At 37.0% G+C, this 14,266-nt stretch overlaps 2 protein-coding genes across 6 annotated transcripts in view; one reads left to right on the top strand and one right to left on the bottom strand.

Moving 5' to 3' along the window:
• Positions 1–3,066, bottom strand: part of add2 (adducin 2 (beta)) — a 31,567-nt gene extending 28,501 nt beyond the window's left edge. For 3 of the 5 annotated variants that reach the window (XM_079607481.1, XM_079607480.1, XM_079607482.1), the window contains exons 1-3: positions 2,695–3,066; positions 584–733; positions 393–482 (exon numbers count right to left, since the gene is read on the bottom strand). In XM_079607481.1, coding sequence (XP_079463607.1) covers positions 393–482; positions 584–733; positions 2,695–2,928 — 474 coding nt within the window. In that variant the 5' untranslated portion in view covers positions 2,929–3,066. Of the gene's footprint in view, positions 1–392; positions 483–583; positions 789–1,878; positions 2,003–2,694 lie in introns of those variants that run through there. The other 2 variants (XM_079607484.1, XM_079607483.1) reach the window with 2 other exon arrangements.
• Positions 3,067–5,573: 2,507 nt separating this feature from the next.
• Positions 5,574–14,266, top strand: part of hk2 (hexokinase 2) — a 57,841-nt gene continuing 49,148 nt past the window's right edge. The window contains exons 1-2 of the mRNA XM_079607479.1: positions 5,574–5,824; positions 12,223–12,385. Of these exons, the coding sequence (XP_079463605.1) occupies positions 5,762–5,824; positions 12,223–12,385 (226 nt within the window). The 5' untranslated portion in view covers positions 5,574–5,761. The remainder of the gene's footprint in view (positions 5,825–12,222; positions 12,386–14,266) is intronic.

Below are 14,266 nucleotides of genomic sequence, written 5' to 3' on the forward strand. Positions count from 1 at the left end.
TTTAATCTTTGGCTTTCATAAATTACATACAAAAGTGTAAACCTTACTAGTCAATTCAGGTGTACTCTCAACTGTACATCCTTTGTATATTCATAGCTTGCTGGAAAAAGTAGTTAGCTACTCACTGGAAAAGCTACACTGCTTTAAAAGCAACTTCGCTACTGTCAAGCTACTGAAAATGTAGTTTAGTAACATTGCTACTTGTAGTTAGCTACTCCCCAACACTGAATATTACAGATTTACTGTATTTTTGATCCAACATATACAGCCTTGGTGTCCATGAGAGAGAGAGAGGGCAACAAAAACATCCAAACTTTTGAATGTTAGTGTGACATCTGATTGAAAGCATTTTACACACTTCTAGAACTGGAAAAATACGTCAGTGAACTCACATCCTCCATGCTCCAGAGATCAGAACAGTCACTCTCCATGCCAGAGTAGTTGATTCCAGTGTCCAGGAAAACATTTGCATTCCCATTTCCCTGCCACACACACACTGTATAAAGTACTTTGCACTCGTACTGCACATATGCTCTTGTAATATCTTCTAGGACAAAAGGGAATGGCGTGGGGTTTGACTCACATTGGCAGAGGTGTGATTGAGGACCGCGGAGAGGAGCCGGATGTACTCCGTTGCAGCCTTCAGCATGTCCACTTTACTGGGCTTTCGATCTCGCGGCATCACTGGCACAATACGGCGAAGGTACGAGAACATGCTGTTCAGGCTCCTCACCTGAGTGGAGCAGCAGATGACACCATTAGCAGGCAGGATTTCACAACATCTTTGACTGAACCAAAGAAATAACATGATAATGGAGCAGAGGAATAAACTGGTCTCACAATGATTTTGGGAAACTCAACCCTGATGAATACAATAGGGTAGATCAAGGCCATTATTTTGGTTTTTAAAGGAAGTTACCCAATAGTGGAAATTCCATAATTTACTCACCATCCCAAACCCATACTGACTCACTCACATTACTACATGCTTATACATCATGGACTAATTCAAGTTAGTCACAATGCATTATCAAAAAAGAGAGAAAGTCAGCTAGTCCCTCTAAATAGTCCCTCTATAGGCCTACATGCAAATTGTATATTTGTAATCCTGAGAGCTTCCATTCAGAGAGAGCAAGCTTAAAATATTTTTTAATAATAAAAAAGAATTTGTTACATTTATATAGGACTTTTATGGGGGGGGGGGGATCTCCTCAACCACCACCAATGTGCAGCATCCACTTGGATGATGCGACGGCAGCCATATTGCACCAGAACGGCCACCAGACACCAGCTTACTGGTGCAGAGGAGACAGAGATGAAGCCAATCAGTATTATGAGGATGATTAGGAGGCCATGATGGACAGAGGCCACTGGGCATATTTTGGCCATGATGCCGGGGTTACACCCCTACTCTTTTTCGAAGGACATCCTGGGATTTTTAATGACCACAGAGAGTCAGGACCTCGGTTTAACGTCTCATCCGAAGGACGGCGCTCTTTGGCAGTATAGTGTCCCCGTCACTATACTGGGGTGTTAGGACCCATGCAGACCACAGGGTGAGCGCCCCCTGCTGGCCTCACTAACACCTCTACAGTAGCAACCTGGATTTCCCATGAATCTCCCAGAAAAAAAACTGCAATTTCAAACAGTGTTTTTCAGACCGTCTTTGGTTCACTGCAGTTTTAAGAAGAAAATACTCAGCAATGGTGTTGACTTTTGCATTTGTAAATGGTTTGTCTTATAGCATATTAAAAACTCCATAGACATAGCCTAAACAACATCAAAAGCTTGATTTTCACCACAGGGGAACTTTAAGACCGGCCATTTGAACATTTATTTCTGTCAAAGCTGTAGTTATTAAAATAGAAATGCTTTTACTGAAATGCCAATGAAGCAGGAGAACAGTGTTCCAGCTGAAGCAGGAAGGCTTTTATTACACCCTCACTGGCCCTGAGATTTTGAATAGCAAATCTTTCAGGTGCAAGTCAATTAGAGATCTAAAAAAAAGAGAGAGAAAAATAAAGGAACTGCAATCTTTCTTTAAAGTCGTAAAAATGAACGAGGTTAACAAAAGAAACATGAAAATGAAACAAACGGACTGTCTTTCTCTTTTGTTACAGCTTAACATTAAAACTGGAAACTTGCTCCTAAGATCATTTTACTGCATCTCAAAAAGATGACAATCCATCACAAATGCTAAAATAAAAACACTACAATACTTGATGTAAAAAAAGAAACATTCAGCCCTTTTTACACAAATTCCAAGTAGCCTATTTTAGTTGTGCTTGCACCCTAAAGTTGTATCAAAAGTTAGTGTAGGCTACTTGGAGCAATTACCATGGAAAGAGAGTCAGTGAAGAGCATAAGATGAAATGAGACTTGTGAAAGAATATTTTTGACCAGTAGCTAGACTAGCCAATTTTTCAGTAAAGCTGTAAATGGAAACATTATGCAAAAAGGGCAAAACATTTAGTTTTAGCGTGACTTTTTGCAAGTCTGCCAATTTATTCAAAAACGTAAGTAACATTAAGTTTCCATAACAGGACGTCATCGAGTAAAACAGCACCATAACACACAGACCTAATGTAGCCTATGTAAACCTGCAGAGCTTCACTCGCCAAAAGAGGGCAGCAATGTACAAATGCTGGAAACAAATTGTGCTTGCTTGTTGTCGTGAACTTTGCAAACACTCACCCGCAGTCGCTCCTTTGCGTTTGCAAGCTGTCGTCTCTTAACAGCTTTATCTCGGTCCTCCGTATCGAGGTACTGGCCGTCGTCCAAACGGACAAATTTACCAATATTCACGTGAACGGGAAGTGAAGGTTCAGCGCTCTCGCACAACAAAATATCGCCCATAAGCTCGCGCTCTGGGACTTTCATGAGACCCACTATGGCCCTGAACTTCCTGCCGTTCATTTCACCTGACATTCGTGTATTTTGTTTAAAATACTAAATGAGAAAATTGCTCAGCAGGCCTATAATCTAAAATCACATAGGTAAAGCAAATGATATGTTTGGAAAGAAAAAAAGCATTTTAATTGATCATACTGTAGAATCTATTGGTCAAATGACTCATTAAAAATCTAATTCTAACTAATAGCACCTGTGCGACAAACTCCACCCTAACCGATGGAGATTACGTGCTTTTCAGTCTTCGCCGCTAGATGGCAGTGCAGGGTCATATCTATTTAATCTGCATGAAAAGTCATTCAAAACGACTGATGTGATTGGACGTAAAGTTCTTACTCTGCTGGCAGTAATGTTGATATCCTCCTGATATTTTATTTTTAATTGAATAGGACGACTGGGATAGTTGCCACGTGGGGAAGTTCAGTTCACAAGAACTGTGTAAACTTCACTTGAATAGGCCTACGTGAAGATTGAATTGCGATCCCCTCATACTCATTTTAGCTTCTCATTTGTTTCAAACTTTCAACAACAATGTTTCAATTTCCATTGAACAACAGCAACAACAATGTACTTCTGAAAGCTGTTCATGTCTGACAGGTCACGTTTTGTAGCATACCAAAATACAATCATGAATGCACTGCAGCAGATTGCATTTCCACAAACACTGCATTCATATTTTTTTGTTGCATTTCATCCCTTTCAGTAGATACTACTTCAGATCCATCCCCACTTATTGACTCAGTGAAACTGTGCAACATAAGTGTCACTATTCATAAACATAATTCACTGAGAATAATTACACAATCACACAAATAGACACTCATTAGCCTTCAGTCTGAGTGAGTGGCATTACTGAACACATACTGTGTATCACCTTCTTTCTTTTGTAAGAAATCATCCTTTATGAACCAGTTAAGTCGAAATGCATCATACCGGTGAGTCATTTATTTCTGTATTACTTAATCGTATACTTTTTAAAATAATATTCTTTTTCAGAGAGAAGATGCATAAAAACGTGGATTAACCATAATCCACAAAATATTCCTGGCAAAATTCAATATTAAATAACTAAACATCGTAGTGTGGTGAAGTCTGAAAATAATCCAATGTAAACATCCTGTTCATCTTCATTACTTCCTTGTTAAAGGCATAAAACCACTCCTAACTTTTAGGCTATGAATGGATGATGCATCACAGAATCAGAAGATTGAGAGTGCATAAAGTTGTCCTGTTCTTATCGGTCTTACAACATACATCGGTCATAAATCAGTCTGACATAACCGATCTGTAAAGTGTATAAATACATTTGATTCAGTGGATTATATGCTGTTGTTCCCAATAACAAATAACTCTTATCACACTTCTTATCAAATTTGGTTTTGAAGATAATAGAAGCAAACAATGTCTCTAACTCAGTCTGCTGGACAGTAATCAGTAATTAGTTGTGAATTATCTCCATAATTCACAACTACTGTATTATAGGCTAATGTCTTACTTCCCAATGCCGTGGATACAATTGTGAAAGACATCAAATTGATTTTTCTTTTCTGTTTTTGGCTGTTATTTTTTTTATATGTCAACAAGAAGAAACAAGAAGTGTTATTAAAACATTCACCACAGGAGACTTTCATATGTTGCATTCATTTCAGCAAGTTTAAAGATATCTTTACCCCAGTTTACAGCTTATATGTATATACTGTATATGTATATGAACAGTTTTGTTTCCATCCACACCATTTTTTTAGCAGTGTGACATTACCACAGAGAAGAAATGACTAAATAAAAAAATAATAATAAAAAAACAACAACATTTATTCTATATAAAATTGAAAACAACTCAAAAAGTGTGCACACAATTGTTCATGCAAGAAACTGTGTCCTCGCAGTTATGAATCTGAGATCAGCTGAGGCACAATCGTGGGTTTAGAATCTGATCAGCTGCTGTCTTACATTAATGTGCCTGTGGGATTTCAGGAACTCAATTCATGCTTATCTGATATAACAGGGGACCAGCTCTTTCCAAAGACATTCTGTGAATTCATAATCGTATAATTAGTAGGCAAAGTGGTGTTGCCGGTATTTCAAAAGTGAGCTTCAGTGAAAGGAGTACTGACAACATAGTCACTTGAAAAACTAATTTCTTTTGTACAACACTCTTATTGCTTTTTAGTTTTTTTTCCCCAATCTCATATTATATAACACGGTGACATAATGTCGTCAAAGTATATGCAATTAGACATTTTCTATTTAGAATCTGCCAACAAATACCATGACTGCTTTTTAGACTTTAAAAGATGGTCACATGATTTTTAATCAAATAATTTTTTTCACACATTTTCAGTGATTTCTTACCTTCTGAAACTATTGGCTATTATGTCATACAAGGAGACGTGCCAAGTTGCACATCTTTCTAGGTTGTGTTATACAGACAAAACAAACTAATTCAGACGAAGAGCACTTACTCTTGCTGCAACCTAGACTCCTCTATTCTTAATAGGCTACATAAAAACATCATCCCATTATGCAGTTTGACCTGAGCTTTCACTGACAAATGATCTTGAAGTAGGGTACAGTAAATTAGGGAGTCTGTAAAGTGTGACACGCCTTCTTTGCGGCCAATCAGCAGCAAGAATCTCAGTGACGTAAAACTACTCAAATTACTAGTGTGAAGTGGGTGGAATTAATAGTGACATCACTTCGCATCATCATTGCACCGGATAGCGCAAGACGTCCAAGAAAGAGTTTGAGAAACTTGAAGATCATGAGCACGCACCCAAAGTGACTTACAATCAGTTCAGATCACATTCAACACACTTAAGAAGTTTAAGATACCCCAAGCTGACAGAAGACGATGATCGCCTCTCATTTACTGGCATACTACTTCACTGAGCTTCATCATGACCACGTCCAGAAAGTAAGTAGCCTACGGTAGCCGGCTCGCGCTAAAAGCCGGCTTATCCACATCTCACATTGTATATTGACTTAATCAGGCCGATGGATGAGTGAAGATCATTATTGGTCAGTTACAATGTTCGTTAGTTTGTTGGTTTTTATTATAACGTTAAGTCGTTCATCTTTTCGCATCTACTACACGTGTGTTGTGTGTGACAGCGAGGTCAGTGTTACATCACTTGACACAAGGTAATATCACGATCCTACGTATAACAGGCTTTGAGATCCTGTAGTATATTGAATAATCCGTTAGGCCTATATTGATTTCCTATTCTAAATTTCCCCCACATCGTGTATTTCCCTTATCGCACGAGTTCCGTGCGTCAGTCGCAAAACGTCAGTTTCCGCATTTTTGAAGTATGAATAGTAACACGTAGTTTGGGAGTTGGAAGCTGCTCCATACCAATAATAACATTAGATGATCTTCTTGTCCATAATATAGGCTACATTTTTAGTATAGGCTATAATATAACCGTATGTCTGCCAGTTTGAAATAATGGTCTATAAAAAAATGATAATAAAGGGAAAAATGATATTGGATAAACTAGCTTGGCGAGTTTTTGTGGAGCTTCCTGCCACGACGTACCTTTAACTGAGCGAGTGTTGCTCTGGTAACCTGAGACACGAGCGCCCTGCTAGTCACGTGTGTCACCTCCTGGTCGCGCGACTTCAGTAAATTCCATTATGACAAAAGCATGCAGTGACTTCTGTGACCTCTACTTACATTGTCACAATTAAAAAAAAGAATAATAAGAAGAACTGTTAAGTTAATTTGATGTAGGCCTGTGTCCTCCATACTCTTCAGAGCAACTCCGTAATTGACTAGATGTTTTCTTACCAAGATATTTATATTTCATGCTGATATATGGCAAAACTTAATATGAGTTTGTTCACACATTAGCAGACTACAGTTGACAGCCCTTTATATATATATATATATATATATATATATATATATATATATATATATATATATATATATATATATATATATATATATACGTAGCCTACTTTTTGCTTCTAAACAAGACTATCAACTGCATTCTTTTATTGAACTGACTCACCTTTGTTTGGTTAACTAGTGCTGCGTGAATGATGAATAGTCACTGGATGAATAGTTGTCTGCCAAGTCAGCTATTACCCTCAGTGTCTTATACGTTATCAACACATTGCCAAATGAATGGGATCATTGTACAAACAACAAAATGTATGAAATTAATATACTGTGGTTAAAAGTTGCACTTTTATTTTCAACTGTCCCTGGGATCAGATGATACACAATGCCGAAAAGAACATTCCAGAATCAAACGCAAATGCTTAATACCAAATGAAGAACCACTGCTATGTTCCTCATGTCAGAGTAGACTAGGCTATCTCTTAAACACATTTTAATATGTGGCAAACTCATAAATATCTTATTAGTTGATACTAACATCTATCATGAATAAATCAAATATGTTTTGATAAATTATTCTTAGAAATATCATCAAATCAGCGTTATAATTGTTATTGGTCTGAAAAATTATAACATTTTAATTATTTAAAAATAATATATTCTGAACAAATAGGCTAACATCAGTTTAACACAGAAAGAATGAAGTTCTTTGAATTTTCGGTCTACATTATTGTCTCCTGCATCAGATCAGTAATTCATCGTGTCATCGCATTCATAATCAGATGTACCACAGGATCAGTATCCTTATTTGAACATATCACATATTTAATTTGAAGAAGACATGATGAAATATGCCTATGTGCACAATCTGCGCATACACAGTGCTGGTTCATGTTTGGAGCACAAGGAATGAAATATGTCTATAAAAACTTGAAACATGCTTGTTCTGGTCCAGTTATGAGCTATGATCCGCATTGCGAGTATTGTTAAGGACTGTCTGAAGGACAACGACACAAAGCTGAACAGGAGGAGGTGAACGAACAGTGCTGAAACTGTCTTTTGTTGACATTTGAGTTATCTGCTGTAATGTGATCTCATATGACGCATTGATTGGATTAAAAGAGTTAATTCCTATGAATAATGCAGAGAAAAGCTCAGAAATGGATGACAGACGCTCTCCAGACACGACACCACTCTGAATTAACGCATATATACCGCAATTTTGTGACTTCGGTTAAACTTTGCTTTTTAACCCTCTTTCCCCTTAATTTTAAACATGAGTGCTATTGTTGTTTTCATTGAATTTGATATGCAACCTGTACTGTTGACATCTCAAAAAGTGTTTTAGGCTTTAAGTTTTCTGAGGAAATTATATTACTCAGCAAACACTTTAGAAGTAATTTTTAATAGACAACTCTGAATCCATTAGAATTTTTATCTAAAGTAAACTTTTAAAACCTTATGTAAGTTTTTTTTAATTGATCTTTTATAGTATTTTAACTGGTTACTCGCCATGAAAATACCCAAGGAATTAAACGAACTAACCAAGTCAACTTTTAGAGGGGTAAACTGGCTGCACGATATTGGAAAAAATGGACATTACGATATTTCCTTTTTCTGCGATGTGAAAACAATTTCATCAGAGGATTTGATTAGCTCTATTGGGAAAGAATTAATAATTTTATAACGATTGGGGTGAGGGAAGTGCAAATTACAATAATAGGTAAATACAATAGAAAAAAGATGCAAATGAAATGAGCAGTGATTTATGGTTTTTAGTAAGGTGCAGAAATTCAACAATCAAATGTAAAATAACATTGCATAGTCTTCACTGTATAAATTAAATATAATGAATCTTTGTTAAAGCTACAAAAGTGATATTCTGTTCGTATTTTGTTGTTTAATTAAGATTAATGACACAAAGTGAGCTTAACATTTCTGCTCTTGTCTAAGACCAAATGCATGGATCCAATACAATATAATGATAAGCATCATTATCCAAACATTTAAAGAATGTTTTTTCAACTGCTTTTGTCTATCTCATTTACATTCATTGTATGGACCAAAAAAAAGAAAAAGACTGGGATACGGTCATTGTAACATTCTTTCTATTTTCTTGTGGTGGAGCAAGAAATGGACACATCAGTGCTTGGGCATTCCAGATTACGAAATGTCCAAAATTACCCTGAATCATCCTATAATTTCACAAAAGAATACCCTTGGGACTGTTTGGTAAAAGTCATTCAATATTGGCTAGGGAAAGTAAAGTTTAGTTGACAAAAGGTTCAATGAACTGAAACTAATTTTTAAGTTTCGAAATGCTGTTCGAGGCCAATGTGGGAGTAATGTGAATAAGAGCCCTGTCTACATACATACCTGTCATTTCCAAGTTCATGTGGTGTCTGAATGGGCCTTTCCCAGGCGTCTGTCCTTTGAAAGTACTTGTATAAGCAAATGTGATTTAAGCTCTTCTGATTTATGTTGCAACAGCTTGTCTTTGTTGTATTTGTGGAGCTGTATGTAGGCTACATGAAGGCGGTAAAAATGTCACTGGGATTCAGATTCCTTTTAGATCATTCAATGCACACGCACTCTGACCTTTTTCATGTCCTCACGTTATTACACACTTGTCTTGCGTTGAAGAGTTCTGAAACGTCTTGTGCAAATGATCAGAGTGTCCGGCCTCTTAAGGGTTTTCTTTTCTTCTGTTTTGACGATACATTCTGAACCTCTTTAAGGTGTCCTTGCATGCGTTGGAGTCAAAAGCTGGTGAAATTGGTGGTGTTGAAATTGGCATGTAATTGGAAAGATGTTCAGTTCAGCCCCAAAGAAATGGCCCCAGGGCAAGACATGAATATAAATAATTACCCTTTCAACATTATTGTAGGCCTATTAAACAGTGTTTTTTTAAACACTTATGCTACAGTATAGGGTGAAATAACCTGGGATATTTTTGTAACTTTTTTCTGACAAAAAGTGTCAACTACATACTGAATAATACAGCTGAGCGATGCCGCTTAAACCTCACACTTCTGATATCTGATGTATGTCCGTATTTATTTTGCACTGAAAAGGCTTTAAAAAAACCTTGTTTTTGTAAAGTAAATGAACAACACTATTCATTTTATATTAATATTATTTATATAATTACATTTTAGTAATGATCAAGATATGCTTTTCACTAAATAAGCACAACAAAGTATATTTAATCATTTTTATGAATCTGCTCTTCAAATGTCATTGAAATGAATAATTGAATCAGAGTTTAAATTTTTTTTTTTTAAAGCAGAGAGTTTGAGTTGATTCACAGAAATGAATCAAATGTAACAACTGCAATGCTGTGTTTGCTCTTGAAGTTTAAACCAGAATATAATAGCGTCTATCTCTGTCTTAACGCGATAATTATAAACGTGTTTATCATAGCACTGTGTACTGTTACATACAGTATGTACTGGACAGGACCTTGAGACCAGCCTGGACTTAAAGTTTGACTCCATAGTGTGCGTGTGTGCGCGCGTGCCAGCGTGAGACTATCAGTGCCTCCGGAGTCCTATTTGCCTTTTATATTTACATGACATTTAATCAAACAAGCTTCTTTTTTCATTCATTTTCACATAAAGATGTTTTATTAACAAAGTTCGGGAGGAGCACGTTCAGATAATTAACACGAGTGGAGTGCACTCAGCAATCAATGATAAGAGGTATAGATTCAGCAATCTAACCTCAATCCATTGACAGTTTAGCAGCATCCCTCCACCGCCCCGTCTCCACACTTCTACTCCTAACCACTCACATACGGGGGGGGGGGGGGGATAGGGAGTATGGGTTCGGGCCGTACTCCGAGCTCGGAGCCCCCCTGAAAGCACGCCAAATACGCATTAAACCTTACCCACTAATTGTATGCAAGTGTGAACTCGTGAAAATTGTGAAATTTTGTTGTTCTTTGCAATAACATAAGAAATCTATTTTTGATATTCATGCTCTTTAGAATAAGGCACAGAAACAGGCAACAGGTTGATTAGTTTATCATGTGATCTTGGGACCATATTTTTTTTAGTGGGCAGCTGTGTAGTAGTGTGAATTATTCTGTCCCCTTGTGGTGTCAAATGTCATATTATAGAAACGGCCTTATGAGTTTCACATCTTACATAAGTTCTTAGTATTTAACAAGACGTGCCATTTCTCCTGCTGAGGTGGATTATGTGTGATTGTGAATGCTGTATGCTTTTGTAGGTATCTGTATGAATTGCGCCTCAATACAGTGCTCTGTTCATGCTATTCACCGGGGCGAATTCATCACAGCGAATTGAACCATTATTGAGCGAGAATTGCTAACAAAACTAGTTCCACTGTCATTCATTGCCAATCATTAAACTGCAGTAATGCTGCAGACCTCGGAGAGAGAGAGCTGCAATTCTTTTACAATCTGGAAGGATGTTGCCTAAAGAGACTCTTTCTTCATCCTAATATGACGGCTTTTGAGAGCTGCTCTTATGAAGTCAACATCTGACCTTTGAGTGAAATCTAGTACGGGACAGCTTCCAGCTTCCCTTTTTATGTGAAAGATTCTTCTGCTGGTATCTGACTGTAAGAATAAACTAATGACCTCAAGTTACTATTGGCCTTCAAGGAAAAGCAGGTCTTTGTGATTGGCAGTGTCAGACAGTGGCCCAGAGCAGCCTTTTATTTATATATAATGCAGTATGTAATTCCATTTTGAACGGAACCGTAGGCACAAAATGTAAAAAGACAGATGTTCAATTTTATAAAATAAAAAGCTAAAAGCTAAAATACAATATCATAAAATAGCCTTACTGATTACATTTTGAACAGAAAGTTACTCTGTGTTCGACATGTAATCAGTAAGGCTTAATGTACTATTTTATGCTGTTGTATTTTAGCTCAGATTTTATGAAATCGAGTCTGTCTTTCACATTTTGTGCCTACAGTATGTCCAGAAGAGATGTGCCTACTGCATATATAAATTTGGCAAACATATTAGTAATTTGGTTATTCAGTGAAAAAAATAAATAGGTGAATTTTAAAGTTGCTATATCCAGGCCTGGAAAATACGCTCATACCTAAAATGATTTCCAGTTCTGTGAGTATGCATACCTAAAATATTTTTAATGCCTTTTTGTGAGTGCTTTATGAAATCGTTTAAAATAACATTTTTGTGAGAACCCTGGTTAGTCTTATTCCATGCTTGCAGAAAATTTGTGGAGAGTTAATATGTCATGTTGCAAAGTTATTATGAGTAGTATACCGGTATTAGTTTGCCATTATGATCATACCCCATGCCATGTTGTACATTTGTATAAGAATATGTATTATTAGTGATACTAATAAAAAGGGTATGATTATGAGTAAACCAAATAGTAAACCGGTGTTGTTCAGTAGAAGTAAATGTATTTATTTAATTAGTGATTTGTAGTGAATTTTCACCCTTCGTTTGGTTTTCTCAGGTGGATAAGTACCTGTATCACATGCGACTGTCTGATGAGAACCTGATGGATGTGTCCAGGCGGTTCAGAAGGGAGATGGATAAAGGACTGGGCAGAGACACTAACCCGACTGCAGCTGTCAAGATGCTCCCCACCTTCGTCCGCTCCACACCTGACGGCACAGGTGATAATGAGATTTTGACCTATACAGATGGAAAAAAATCATCATCAAAATAGCCTAAGACATTCAAGTTTAGCTTTGTTACAATCTCAAAAGGTATCTGAACACAAACGCACTTAGAAATGTAGAATTCAGGTAAAATAGGCCACTTTGAGCCCAATTTTCCAAACAGTGCCCCAATTTAGCTGGAACCATTGAATTTCAATGCATTTGAAAAGGAAAGAAAAACCCAAACCAAGAAATACATACCAACATTTAATATAAGAGCTTTTCTCAGAACTGACTTTACTTTTCTTTTGACCTTTAACCAACTTACATTTTTAGATGTATGAAGTCTGTTCTCCTCAAGTTCACATAGTGTCTTAGCAGAGTAACCACAGGTGGACACTACCTTTCAAAACCTTGGGGTGGTGGGTACACTTGATCCCTCAAAAATCATTCTAATGTGTGGATTTGCTGCTCAAGAAACATTTCTTATTATTATCAATGTTGAAAACTTAATATATCCTGCTTAATATTTTTTGTGTGGAAACCGTTTTCATGGTTCTTTGATGAAAGTTCAAAAGAACAGCATTTATTAAAAATACACAATCTTTTGATCAATTTAATGCATCCTTTTTGAAAAATCGTATTGACCCTGAACTGTTGAACAGTAGTGTAGTTCCCAAACAAAGTTCCCAAATTGGATTGTGTTCTAATTTCAAACTGAACAAACATTTTGTGAAACTTTTTGCTTATTGTTATTCATGATATGTAATGTAACAGCATATGTTTTGTATGTTTTGTATGTTTTGTATCCAAATACATTTTAAGGCATTTGTATGTCATCAACAACATTTATTAAGAAAGGGTTAATGCCTGACGAGGTGTCCATTGTCAGGTATTAATGGACGACGGCGCATCGGACTATTGCCTCCGCCGAAGTCCATTTAATACCTGACAATGGACACCTCGAAGGCCATTAACCCGCTTGTACCATGTTCACTTGCCAAATTACACATTTTTAAAACATTAGTTTATATTTTAATTAGTTTTACAATCGAATTCTAACGGTTTTAGAACTTCTTTACTAGGCGTCCTACATCACTTTTTAATGGACACCCTGCAGCCAATCAGAATCGAGTATTCACCCAGACCATGGTATAAAAATACTTAATCTAATTATAAAGAGAGAGAGAGAAAAAAACAACGAATAAACGATCAAAAAATTAATTGAATATTGTGGATGAAAAGCATTTGTACCCTGTGGGAATGTGTTGGCGTCAGGTTCCATGCGGGTCAAGTCATGGGCGGAGGTATACTGTTGACTTTAGTGGCAAGCATCCTGTGGAACACATATTGTTCTGTCCTTGAAGTGGTTCCTTTTTGTTGTGAGATGAGATGAAGAAATGATTGATACAGCTCTCCAGGTGTGTTATTATCAGCCGTCACTGTTGATGTGTTCGAGTGTGTGTTTCTGTCACAGCGACTGACACCTACCGAATGCTGTCACTGGCATCTGAGAGTGTTTGACTGTGCACGTGGGATGAGACAATGTCTCAAGTGGAGTGTGAAAAGAATAACTGTTGTCGGGTTCCTGGAAAGAATGCCTGCACACAGTAAAGTAGTCATGTGGGTGTGAGCCACAAAAGGGTGCTAGGAAGTGTTGCCAAGGGAACGATACTGATCTATGAGACCAAGGTGGGTTTGTGTCCAAATGGATGTTTGCCATCCCCGCTTACTCAGGGACTTTATTCTCATGTCATCATGATTCAGCAGTTGAGATGTTCCTGCTTTCTCAACTTTTTGCTTTCTCTTGAAGAGATTTCTTATTGCATGGTTGTAAGATTTAAGCAACATCCTTCTCACAAAACATTTTGTTTGCTAAGGCTATGCTTATCATGG

The sequence above is a fragment of the Phoxinus phoxinus genome (assembly GCF_949152265.1).
Source record: "Phoxinus phoxinus genome assembly, chromosome: 3".
Classification (NCBI taxonomy): domain Eukaryota; kingdom Metazoa; phylum Chordata; class Actinopteri; order Cypriniformes; family Leuciscidae; genus Phoxinus; species Phoxinus phoxinus.